Source organism: Myzus persicae, unplaced genomic scaffold (genome assembly GCF_001856785.1).
Source record: "Myzus persicae strain clone G006 unplaced genomic scaffold, MPER_G0061.0, whole genome shotgun sequence".
NCBI lineage: Eukaryota > Metazoa > Arthropoda > Insecta > Hemiptera > Aphididae > Myzus > Myzus persicae.
In genome coordinates this window covers 1,206,117-1,220,117 of record NW_019101246.1, presented here as the reverse complement: position 1 = coordinate 1,220,117, position 14,001 = coordinate 1,206,117, and the positions used below count along the sequence as shown (strand labels likewise).

General features: G+C 31.0%; 1 protein-coding gene and 2 long non-coding RNA genes across 3 annotated transcripts; 2 read left to right on the top strand and 1 right to left on the bottom strand.

Moving 5' to 3' along the window:
• Nucleotides 1-878: 878 nt before the first annotated feature.
• On the bottom strand, nt 879-1,173 carry LOC111028340. Its single transcript, XR_002603890.1, has 2 exons — nt 1,078-1,173; nt 879-1,001 (listed from the first exon to the last, which is right to left on the bottom strand). It is a non-coding gene; the product is annotated as an uncharacterized LOC111028340 (long non-coding RNA).
• Nucleotides 1,174-2,434: 1,261 nt separating this feature from the next.
• Nucleotides 2,435-5,695, top strand: LOC111028331. The gene is made up of 3 exons (XR_002603886.1): nt 2,435-4,037; nt 4,108-4,429; nt 4,491-5,695. It is a non-coding gene; the product is annotated as an uncharacterized LOC111028331 (long non-coding RNA).
• A 1,992-nt stretch (nt 5,696-7,687) lies between these two features.
• Nucleotides 7,688-13,474, top strand: LOC111028330 (aldehyde dehydrogenase, mitochondrial-like). The gene is made up of 11 exons (XM_022306943.1): nt 7,688-8,511; nt 8,900-9,004; nt 9,192-9,459; nt 10,975-11,165; nt 11,242-11,355; nt 11,430-11,532; nt 11,609-11,793; nt 12,375-12,539; nt 12,720-12,877; nt 13,079-13,153; nt 13,296-13,474. The coding sequence occupies exons 1-11, from the start codon at nt 8,476-8,478 to the stop codon at nt 13,363-13,365; spliced, it is 1,470 nt and encodes a 489-aa protein (XP_022162635.1). The 5' UTR covers nt 7,688-8,475; the 3' UTR covers nt 13,366-13,474.
• The last annotated feature ends 527 nt before the right edge of the window (nt 13,475-14,001 follow it).

Sequence of the window (14,001 nt, the reverse complement as noted above, 5' to 3'; positions counted from 1 at the left end):
AAATTGTTTTTTCCAAACATAATTGTATTAAAATATTTAATAATAAAGCTTACCTATTATTACTTTAATTCAAACCAAAATACTTACGTATGTACCTACTATACAATTTGCACTTAGCACCATAATTTAAACCCAACGTCCTAACCTGTTGCACGTACCCTAACCATGGCGGGAGGTTTAAGAATAATAATTATAAGACTTTAATATTGTACATTTAATCAATGACTGTTCTATAGCACAGTCTTAGAAAATATCTTCTAAGACCATGAAATAGCTATAGGTTATAAGGCCACAACGACGATCTTGTAACAAAACTAATTCCTTATAAATTCAGAGCCAAATTAGCTTGTGTTCAACAAGCATATTGGTTGTTCTAAAAATAATGTTTAAATTGTTATTACAAAAAAATACTTATTGGAAGTAGCAATATCATATTTTATATTTTCAGCAGTTCAACTTTTGCTTTCTACAAAATCTATTTTGTCATACCTTTTAAAAATAAAAAATTGAAATATAAATACTAGCATATTATATTTTTTAATACTATCAAGTATCAATAACAACGACGAGTATAATTGACTATTAAGTAGTGTGCACTAATATTTTATAGTTATAAGTTATTACCACAATACTTCGGACTAAGATATATTTATCTTAATTCATCTGTAGTCCATACTCCGTTATTAATTTTTCCAAAAGTAATAATTATTTAGCCCGAAAATTAAATCAACTTGGTAGTTGGTAGTTGTTAGAGAGTTATCAATCAGATAATGATTTTTATCCACCATAGATAATAAAGATATGGATAGGCCATATTGGTCTTATCAGCGGTCTTCGAGGGGAACAATTGAGGCCAAATAAAGTATACCTATATTGAGCATAGACCTTATACTAATAGACATGAATTGCCTATAATGCTAGCATTATGAGAAGCATGGAAACATGTCGCAGTGATGTAGCCCGTCTTGACAGCAGGCGTGTATATTTACAATTATTGTACACTGTAATAATATACAATATTATACTATAATATTATGTACTTATAACATATAAATATATAATATATGTTATAGCTACACTATAATATCGATTCTTGAGTACGGAATAATTAATAATTATTAAAATATGTGATAACAGTATATTAAAATTTTATTCATATGATCAAAGATTACAATTAAAAAGACACAATTTGGAACAACGCATTTGAAAACCATGTTAGTGTACAGTGTACCTACTGTCAGTTATTAGGTAGGTACTTATTAAACAGTAAAAGTAAAGTAAAGTAAAGTAAACTAAACTAAAACGAATTAATTTGTTTATTTAGTCCATCGTTGTAGTGTCGTAGTGATAACTGTAACGGTACCGTATACGAGTAAACGAGTAAAGAACGAGCGCCCTCTATATTGCCACGCTCCACCGACACCAATCTCCTGTCTATTAGTATAAGGTCTATGATATTGAGTATCGACTATCAATATAAAGGAGCCTCAATTGCCTTCCCCTCCGGGAACGCGGCCTCAAATGTATTTAACATAGGCGTGGCCTATCCATATCTTTATTATCTATGTTATCCACAGACATTGAGATAGATAAGAACACGATTAAAGATAGCCTATCTTAGCCCGTGATAAGAACCATAGTCTATGATAAGAATATACTGTTATCTATCTCAGTGCCACAGAATTTTTAGATATAGATAATAATAAACCAGAGATTTTAAATAATTATTTAATAGTTATTTAAATAGTTAAATAGTTATTAAAAATCTCTGTAATAAACTATATGTGTTTTTATCATTAATTGTTATCCACAGGGCACAGCAATGCAGTAGCATAAAGCATTTAAGCATTTAAGCTGCTAGATCATATTATGATCATCTATGGATCTGGCTCAGGAATGATAGGCATTAATAATTAAAATGTATTGACAAAATAGAAAATAGTAAATATTATGATTAACACAAATTACTTTTATACATTTTGTGAATACTGAATGGGAACGAAGTAGCGTAGTTTTTATTTTATTTGTATTGTATATTTTATAACATCAAGCTATTTATTATAAAATAGATTCATACCGGGTTGCATGAATAATTTATTAATTTAATATTTCAATTAAATTTAATAGACCAAGTAGCTAAATCATGTTTAAGCGACCATTACCTCACTATTGACCTATTGATTCGATAATTAATAATTGTTCATGCCACCCGACAACTACAGGTAATTAACAACGATAGCTAGGACTATTATAATCAGCAGTGGCGGATAAGCTTATATTATTTTACCGGGAAGTAATTTGAACTAGGTGTCCCAAAAATTATAGTGAGCAACATATTATTTTGATATAACAACACAATACAAAACTAGGTATATAATAAATAATATAGGTACTCTTAGTACAGATTTGTTTATTTTTTTTAGTTAATACATAAATAATTTTTTTAAAGACTCACTGTTTAATGCAACCTTATTATTAATTATAACCCCAATTTATTACACTATCTGCACTAATAGAAGTTAAAATATATTTTTCTACACTCATGGGTATAAAACATTCTAAATGATCTTGAGTAATTGAGTTTCTCAAGTAATTTTTAATATATTTTAATTTGGAAATACTCTGTTCACAACCCACTAGTGTGATTGAAAATGATAAAGGTAGTTTATAACTTAAATAAAGAATCGGATAAGTATTGTCTATAGTGTATAAATTATAGCTAACTAAAACGTTATAACAACAAACGACACAACACTTCACAGGTTTGCTAGTATTATCTGCTAGATGAGTGCATGTTTCTTCTGAAATTTGGTACTTAAATAATAATAAAATTTGGTTAATTTTCTTCATGAAACCTTATTCTGTTGAAATAAATAAAATCGTATTTATAATTGTATAACGTAAAATAAGAAACAACATTTTACTGTGTAAACAAAATTTGTATTTTTAATTGAACAATGTTCACAATAGTATGTTTAAATAACATTAGTCATACATTGTTCCATAAAAATGCTTTTAACTCTATTAAAATGTTTTAATTAGTTGTATACTTGTGTGTCGAAAGAATGAAGAAATGCAATACAAAGCAAAAATTGCAAAAATAAACAGTAGACAAAATAAATTAAACAAAAAAAAGGCATCTGATAAGAAGAGGTGACGCGGGGGGTACGTGATGACAAATGGGTGGTGCAAATGATGTCTGGAAGTAAGTGACTACTGGTACCAATACAGAGTCCTCACAGCCGTCCTGCGTTGCGAACAAGAGTCGCGGGCGTGTTCGCTCGCGACGCGTAGACGACCATAGCAGCGGACGAAGCCCGGCCACGACGAGCGGCCAGTACGCGTGACGGTCCAGCAGGTGCTGAAGACGTTGACTGTTGTGCCGGCGACAAACGGTGACTTAAACTTGGAGCGAGCGTCGAAGACTATAATCTCGGTGGTGCTTGCGGAATCGGAGACTGCCGTGGAGTCGCCCACCGCCGAACCCTGAAACTTTTCGTTCCCTCGAGTCCGGCGCTGCTAACGTCCCTGTACTTAGTTACCCTTTAAGTATAGTCTTCTATCACCCACCCACCGTGAGCTCTTCGGTTCCCGCCACTAGTCATCTTTGTGCAATGTGCAGCACTGCAGTTGTCACCACGATTTAAGATATATCTTAAATAATGGTTGTCACTGGTACCGTGTGGCGGCGTCGTTGCTCGCGACCTAAGCAGCCGGGCGTCCGCCGCTCCGCCAGAGGGTCTCACGTGTCGGCGTCCTCGAGCTCGTGACGTCCGCTATCCCGTTCGACACCGCCCGACCGCCGGTGGCCGGAGAACGTGTCTTGGCGACATACCGTCCATCGCCCTAAAAGTGCACTCTCGCGTACTTCTATACTCGACCCCACGTCGCCTCGCCTTGTCTGCTGACCTCGACAAAGGAGCCGGGGACTTTCAGACGCCTTCACTTCGCGGAGCAACAACACAATACTCGTACGGCTCCTCTGATGCCCCTTCACGCGGCGGAGACGAATGCCGTCGTCCGAGCGCGCTTACTCCGTGAGTACTATTGGTTTTGCCCCGGGGTCCAGCCAACCGATGAAATCTCCGAAACTATTTTTTACCTCAGGTCCCCTTGCCGGTGTGACGTCCTAACCGCCTCGTCACATTGCTCTACTACCGCCTCAACAGACGCGACCACTGAGTCTCCTATTACCGGCTCGACCAGTCCATTCCAGAGTTCTTTGTCTGGTTGGTCGGTGATCGACGGCGTGACCTCGGCGTTTTCTATTCTCGGCTCCTCCAGTCCATTCCAGGGTTCTTCGTCTGGTTGGCCAATGATCGACGCCTGACGCCTCGTCGCTGCCTGCAAACTTCATCGCGTAACCTAGGAGCATCGCTGTGTCTCTAACGGTTGGGTCCTCGTCGTAATTGTCAAGACTCTTAACTCTGTTTGGATATTTTCGTACTCTATTTCATTTGTGATCTTTTCAATGATGTCTTTTATTGCAGTTTCGATGCAGACAGCGGTTTCGATGTTATGTGATTCAGATTCAACAATATTATTGCAAGTTTTAGGTGCGGATATGGGTAGTTGGACAAATAAAATGCAAGTGAGCCGATTTCGAATTTCCTCCGGGGCCGTCGCCGATTATTTAAAACAAAACAAATTAGTTCAAATTATAAATATTGGTCCAAAATCCAAATAGCTATCGCCACATTGCCAGTCAACCCTTGACAGATGTCATAACATACACTACACAAAGTGTCCCGTGAGGATATACCATAGAGTTACTCTATCATTGAATGTACCCATTAGCCGTAGAAGGGAACTTGCCTTCCGGATAAAACTAGTTTTTTTTACCGTTTTAACTACAAACTAAAAAAATCATGTAATTAATGAAAATAGAATATTGAAAGGTCAACATTTTCAGAAAAATAAACTCTACAAAATGGACTTTTTTTACCAAAAACTTAAATTGAATTTAAAAATAAATTATAAGTAGTCTTTGACTTTTGTCTCTGTGAACCTAAAAAAAAAAAATTTATGATAAATTTATCATCTCAGGAGATATCGCAATGGGTAAATCCTCGCGGGACACACTGTATACTTCATAGAGTAATTACCATTGTCCATTACTCTATGGTATACTCATGTAATAGATATCGCAGAATTAAAAATGTCATTAAATAAAATAAAACAAGTCAATTGATTAGATAGATTAATGTTCAATTAATTAGAATTACCAATGGATTTATATAAGTATTAATATTATCTAATTCAATAAGATTTAATTTTTAGTATAGTCTTAGTGTAAAGTAAAATGAAATTTTAATGAATAATAATACAATTTAAGTTTTTTTCATTTTTTAAATTAAAAAACAATCTGTATCCGTAATACTACTACACACAATAAGAATATGCGATAAAAGTTAACATGTGGTTTTGTTGAAAGAAGCCACCCATTGATAATATTTATTTCAATTTAACGTCATTTAATTTAGTTTAAGAGATCACGAATTCACGATTCACGACACTACTTATTTCAAACGTCTAGGAAGATTTCCGGGTATTCTGGGAGTGGCTAAGTTTTTTATTAGTTGATTTGGATGATTATTTAAACGGAAAGGAATCCACAATATAACAATTATTTACTAATTACTTATAATATAGTAATTCTTAAAAATATATCACATTTTAGTTGATTTTAAATTATTAGAATAATACAATTGTAATTCTAATTATGGTTTTAATTTAAATAGTATAATTTGTATGTATACACTATACAGTCAGCAACAATACACATTCATTTTCTGGCATAACACTCTTATTTCTTATTGATAACAACCTAAAACCAAAATCATAATAATAGGCAATAATAAAAAAATAAAATTATTTTATCATGCCTTACCAAAAAAACTACTGTTCTTTTTTGTTAAAAATAATTATTAATTTAGTGAAAATGTTTGTTTTTTTTTTTAAATTTGGGAATTTACCTTTGTTGGGCTTAATGAGGTAGCCAGGTAGGGTAATAAAAAATCATGATCAAAAAATACATAGTTTCTTGATTAGTGAAACTTATATTTCTGACAAGATAGAATGAATACATTACTTTGTTGTTTCTTAATAATGATAACGAACATAATTCCTAAACCTAAAATTGAAAAAAAAAATTGATTTACTTTTAAGCATATAGTATAAATTAACACTTTAAAATAGCTACAAAATTGTTTTTATTAATAATTGTAATATATTAATACTCAATACTATTTACAGTTCGGTAGAACTTAAGTTGAATACATTTTAGTAGAGGGAAATAATGAAAAATACCTTGAAAAATATCAACTTCGTGAATCTGATACATCTCAATACTAAAGATAAATATCGGATATAACTAATACAAACTTGTTGAGTCGGCCCTGATCACATTGTAAATTGGATTAACTGTCCGTTATTTAAAAATAAATATTTAAGAATATTTAAATCTTCTACAATTATAAACATAAAACTTGGAAATGTGTGTATAAAATATTAATTATATGATTAGTACGATCATTAGGTACCTAACCGGCGATCAATTACTTGCGACTAATTCATCGAGATCCATTGATTAAGATGTTTTCATTTTCAAAAAGATTGTTGAAATGTTGAACATTATATGTACTTTTACGCAATATAATATTATATATTAATTAATATTCATGTAAATATATTATGTACTACCTATATTGTAATAAATTAAAAAAAAAATTATTATGATAACACATAATGGTAAATTTAACTAAAATACTCTCGGCTGTTATATTTGTCGGATGAAATACGGTTTTGTTAATATACTTGTCCAAAAAATTATTTTTCGGCTGGAATACGGATCGGTTGAACGTTGAAATATTTTCAGCTATTTTACGCTCTCCCCTCGCGACATGTGCTCTGCACCGACTAGTCCAACGAGGCTCAACGTGTTGAATTATATATTATCAAAAACTGTTTTCTATACAATGCACATACAACTTGTGGATAATTTTACGAATTTCTCATCTACCAATCTACACATTAAAATAATATTTTTTATACAAAAATATATACATTACCTATGTCATTACTCATTATTATAGAATTATTTTTCGTAAATATAAAGTAACTTTTGTTCCTTTTTTTATACGTATTATTGCACTAGACTCTAGCGACTGCCTAATGGAAATGTCGTATCTAAAGAAGGAATACTGAGCTCATGCTGGAGCGAATCAGTTGGGTGCTACAAAGTACTGTTCCTTGACGACTGCAGATATTCAACATTTCAACCAAATGAATATTCGTCACGGGAACTCGTTCGATTACAGTGGTGTACCCAGGCCTTTCTTACGGGGGGAGGGGGGATATATTTTCACTCACTCTTAAATAGAAAATAGAAAATTCCTTTAAAGAGTAATGTCACAACTACAAAAATTGTATCAATGGACACGGGAAATTGGCTCTAACATATTGGTAAAATACAATTGTAGTCTGTCTCACGAGTCACGACCAGTCACCACTCTGTCAAGAGATAGATATTAGATACCGCGTCTCCACGAAATCTGGTCATTCTTGAGCATCCCCCCACCTCCCACATCGGTATACGTGACTACCTGAGCTAGCCAACGTCGGATTAGTGAGTGTACAAGCACAGAATAAGATAAGTAATAAGGTTATTAAGGTACAAGTGCCTGTTTATCACGGTTAGAGATAATATCGTGCTGCTTGTACACGTAGATTTCACATATATTCGATGGTTCGGCAGAGGACGTTTGGACTGTTTGGAGCTCAGTCTACACTCTACATGCTCGGAACAGTACCTTTTTCTCGTGGAACAGACTACACTTATCTTCGAGTTGTTTAGTCCATCGATGTGGTTGGCGCGCTCGAGGCACTTCATTCTGTTTTTCAGTTCGGGTTGAAGGTCGGCCGTCTGCTAGATAGTAGATAAGCTATAAGCATGTCTGATAACTGATTATTTTGAATTTTAATTACTTATTTTTAATTAGGTATTTAGGTATAAGTGGTATTAACTTATTAGTAGTTATTAACTTTATTAAATCTATTACCTCACTAGTGTAGTATTGAGTTGTAGGTTTTATTCTGTATAATTATATAATATATGATAATATGTGGTTTACCTACCTATGTTAATGTATTAGAAATAAATTTAAATGTTAAATTATTATTATTTTATTATTTTGTTATAGACTATAGTTATCTTGTTATTTGCTCACCAAGCCAAGTGTTGGCATCTACGTCACACCATAAAAAAATTAATTGCAGTTGTAGTTGTTTCACAGATGACTTTTATTTTAGTATTTTTTTGTACAACAACAATACAATTTATTATATAACTATATTTAATTTTAAGAATATCTCATTTTATACCTATTATTTATTTATACAATTTTGTTTTTAAATTTCCGGTTTACTTAAGTACCTAGTTATATTTATTACATAACTATTCAGCTACACCTAGAAATGGCAAATCCGAGTGTTGAAGTTCTATATAATCAGGTACCTATATTTTATAAATTTTAATATTTCAATTTTCAAATCAGTTAGATCAAAAATTACTTTGCTATCATTTTGAGTTACATATTCAATTTACAATAATATGTGTAAATATGGAGTACCTACTGTACATTACTTATATTTATTTTTAAAAGTTTCTGTTTATTTATTATATTATGTTTATGTAATAATAACTAGTAAATTGTTTTTAAATTTATTTTGATAAATCTATAAGTTATAGGCTTATAACCTATTTGAATATTTACTAAAAACTAAAAATTCAGTTTGACAAATATAATTTATTAGTTCTTATGGCATTATCTATAGAAGTTGCTAATTGCATTTTTTCAATCCTTTGATGTAACCAAATATCTTTGTAACATTTTTTCAGATATTTATCAACAATAATTTTGTAAACTCAGTAAGTGGAAAAACATTTCCTACTATCAATCCTGCAAATAAAAACAAAATTATTGACGTTGCCGAAGCTGATAAAGTAAGAATATATAATAGTATTCACTATTCAATATATACATATAGCCATATAGGTGTGCTGATATAGAACCACAAATATAAATGTAATACATTTTATATACATGTATAATATCTAATTTGTATATATATATGCCTTTAATTAATTTTAAATAAAATTAATGACAAATAACTTATTTATTTTATTGTAGGATGATGTTGATTTGGCAGTTAATGCAGCGAAAACTGCATTTAAATCAGATTCTAAGTGGCGTAAAATGGACGCGTCTGCTCGTGGCAAATTGATGTATAAGTTATCAGAATTAATAGATAAACACAAAATTCATTTAGCAAATTTAGAATCTTTGGACAATGGTAAACCATTTAGTGATTCATTATTGGACATAGATATGGCTGTTTCAACTCTTCAATATTATGCTGGATTTGCTGATAAAATTCATGGAAAAACTATTCCAGCAGGTATTAATTATTTAATTACTCTAGTAAATAATTTACCAACTATTTATTTTATACTAAAAAAAATTTTAATTTTAAATTCTTGTTTTTGAAAACAAGTTTTTGAAATCATTATCTTGGATTAATGTGTACTTGACTATTAACTATTACTCACATAAAAGGAAACTTGCATTTACACAAATTGTATTTGAATATCTACTTATTTTTAAATTACAATTTTAAGTATGATTAAATTATATAATTTTAAGGATTTGACGGTTTTTCACACAAACAAGTTACAAAGATAAAATATGGGAAATGTTTTTGTGTGATTTAATGGGTATTAACAAATTATTTGATAATATGAATAGAGTCGAAATCACAAATGTAACCTACAATTTACATGCAAATTATTTAAGTATCGAATATTTTGACGTGCAATATAGTAATTCCAAAAGTTTGAAAATTTGTTACATTATTTTTCAACAATTAGAGTAAAGTGAATAGTAAGGGAACAGCGTTGCCCTTTTCTAATTCATTTTTGCTAATTTTATCTTTTTGCTGTTCAATCTAGAGGTTGGTTGTAGAGTCCTTCCTATTTTCTTATGTCACTAATATGTCCTCTATTCTTATTTATGCTGAATGGTTCATGTAAATATCAGTTGCCGATCCCTAAAGTCAATTACTATTTTCTGTAAAGTCTGGTCCACAAACCCAATGAATGTATTGATACAAACCTGAGGAATGTATTATGACAAACAACGGGGATGCTTGCTACCTTACCTTAACTACTGGTGGAAAGCACACGAGAGGACACGACAACCGGTACCCTTGTCACAACAACTGGGGATTAGGGTACAGCCTTTCTCTTGAGTACCGAATGTTGTCCGTTTAGCCATCTGTTACTGCCATATTACTGTACCCGTGTTTGATTTTTCATACACCCACTGCAACCACGATCACTATGGTGGATAGTAGTTATAATATCATAATAACAAATCTCATTTTATCATAATAATTGTGAACTATACTTATATTATATGCGTCACTGACGTGGTAACACAATCATTTGGTGGTGTGTTACTTACCACCAAATATCTGGTGATAAATTAAATCCTCCAGTGCTGCTATCCAAAGTGAAATATACCCTCCAAATATCCATTCTAATAACCTGACGGCTTGCAGTCTCCATCGGACACCCAACAGATCGCATCAGTATCTTTTGATTATTTTTCCATTAGAATTTTCAGAGTAAGTCTTGTTTTCCTTGTTCCCCCAATCCTTTGAAAGCCATACTGGCCATAACTAAGTTGGTCTTCAATATTATTTTAAGTTCTCATACATTTTATTTTCATTATAATTTACCACTATAAGGCTCAATGTGTGGAAATCATTGTATTTATTTGCAGTTGCTTTTTTTGGTATTGGCATAATAATGCTTCTCTGAAAAGGTTTCTCTTCTGGCATATTAATTTTCTTCACTATTATGAATAGTTATTATTATTTATTAACTTATTTGAATACATATTATCTTTATAGATGGGCCATATTTTACATACACTAAATGCCAACCTGTTGGAGTTGTTGGACAAATTATACCTTGGAACTATCCAATTTTAATGCTGGCATGGAAATGGGGACCAGCTCTTGCTACTGGATGTACAATTGTACTTAAACCAGCTGAACAAACTCCTCTCACTGCGTTGCACGTAGCTGCACTATCAAAAGAAGTAAAATAACATTTATAAATAATGTATGACAATTTATTATATTTATATATACATAACTTATTAATTTTCTTTGTAGGCAGGATTTCCCGATGGAGTCATTAACGTTGTACCTGGGTATGGTCCAACTGCAGGTCAAGCTATAGCTAGCCATCATGACATAAATAAAGTGGCATTTACTGGGTCGACAGAAGTAAATTCTAAACAAATTAATATGATTAATTTTGTTATGTGATGTCAATTAAATAAATGTATGTCCAAAATAAGGTTGGAAAATTAATCATGGAAGAAGCAGCCAAGTCTAATTTAAAACGTGTATCATTAGAGTTAGGCGGCAAAAGTCCTCTAGTAGTATTCAATGATTTTGATGGTAAAATTTTTTTTTTACAACTTTTAAGTTTGCAGTTTATTTTAATATTGTATTTGTGGCTTTTATTTAAATACAGTTGACGAAGCTGCTAAGATTGCTCATGATGCTGTGTTTGCCAATATGGGTCAGAATTGCTGTGCTGGTTCTAGAACATTTGTCCAAGAAGGTATTTATGAAAAATTTGTTGAAAAAGCTGCTAGCTTAGCTTCGCAAAGGAAAGTTGGTGACCAATTTCATGCTGATACGCAAATTGGCCCTCTGGTAAGCTTATAAAATGTACTTTTATTGTACTGCATATTTTATTTATGTTTAATATGAATTCTTAATTTCATATTATATGCTCATTTTAGTGTTCATGCATACTCTTCAACACTTAATACTACTTAAATAAGAAAATTAAATATGTCAATGTCTTGTAAAGCTTAAATTTTATCCTTAATCGATACTTCAAGATAGTTGTATAGAAGTTGCATATTTCATAAATATTAAATAATATAATTAAAATTGTTCTCAAAATGTGATTACATTTTTTATTGTAACGGGTTATTAAGGCTTAATGATTAAGCTATTTTGATTGAAGCATAATCAAACAATCTACTGAATTATTTAATAATTTTCTGAATATTTTATATAACATAATATTTATTATTTATCATTTCTATTATTACATTTTTTAAAACTACCATTTTCTAAGATATTTTATTTTGTATGAACAAAAATCATACATATTATGTAGAAGCTATGTACATAGGTATTCTACTCGCTATTCTAGAATATTTTTTGCCTAAAAATACTGGTGATAATATTATGACATATTATAATATAATTATAAATGTTTTTAGATAGATGAAGAACAATACAACAAAGTTTTAAGTATGATTGAATCTGGTAAATTAGAAGGAGCTAAAGTAGAGGCTGGTGGGTCTAAAGTAGGTGATACAGGATATTTTGTGTATCCTACTGTATTCTCAAATGTGACTGATAACATGAAAATCGCTAGAGAAGAAGTAAATATACAATTCCATTTATTAATTTTTAGAATGGAAGACTTAATTTTAGTACTATTTTATTATTATTCAGTACAGTAACTTGAATTAAATTCCATTATTATGTACTATTCACTAGCATATACAATGTAAATATTACAAAAGAAGATAATGTGTGTTGCATTAACATTTTTTTTTTAGATTTTCGGGCCAGTTCAGCAGATTATTAAATTTAAAACTTTGGAAGAAGTGATAAAACGTGCTAACAACACTGAATATGGATTAGCTGCTGGAGTATTAACTAACAATTTGGATACTGCAATGGAGTATATAGATAATGTTAATGCTGGTTCAGTTTGGTAAATTAATTTAAGTTGTTAAGTTTTTATTTCATGTTATCATATTTTTAAATTTTTAAATGTATCGACATAAAACAAATATTGAAGGTTTTGAGATATGTGTCAGTGATACCAAATTCAATTCTAAAATATAAGCATACAGCAAAGTTATTTTTCATCAAATAATTTAACTTATAATTATTGTTTGTTGTTACCTAATAGGGTTAATTGCTATGATGCTATTAGTGTCCAATGTCCATTTGGAGGGTTTAAGCAGTCCGGACAAGGAAGAGAATTGTAAGATCTCTATATTGTACAATAGTTAATATTTAAGATTTTTAGTGAAACAAGGACTGTATTTTATAATGATAATATTATTTTCTGTTAAAACATAATTTAAACATTATTCAATTAATTGTTACTGTTTTACTGTTTACAGGGGAGAAGAAGGTCTAAAGGAATACTTGGAATTAAAATCAGTCTCAATCAAAAAGAATTATGTTCTCTAACACTGTTTAAAAGAGTAGGTAATACCAATATGGTGAAATATCACTTCTTTATTATTGATTCAGATGTAATTGTATTTAAATAAAATTATACCTTTGACTAACAAAAAAATGTTCAATAAATTGTGTATGGTTCCCCTGTCTATATTCATACATTATTACTGCCAGTAGTTTCATTGAGTCTCAATTATTTGCTCAATTGTTTTCTAGTGTAACTCACCTTCTGCCTCTTATATAAATATGATTACAAATAGTTATGCTTATGACTTATGACACAAATCATTAATTCTAACTTAAATCTATCTTTGTAGTATATTATTAGTGAGAATGAGATTTTCAATGCTTTGCATTTGCTTAATCTTTATATCTTTAGTTGGCTGGTGGGTTATGAATTGATGATGGTAGGTGCGCCTTTCATCTTGGAGTAATACAGAAATGTCTACCAAACCACTGCATGAACTATTTAATTTGTATTTGGCTACTAGCTTGTTATCAATATGTAATAGAAAACATCTTATACAGTTCCTATTTGAACCACCTATTTAAAAAACAACATAAATCCATAGAGGTAATTTTGAGAAAACAAGAAAGAACTATTTTTACACTACCAGTGATACATGGTTATTTCTCTTTCATATC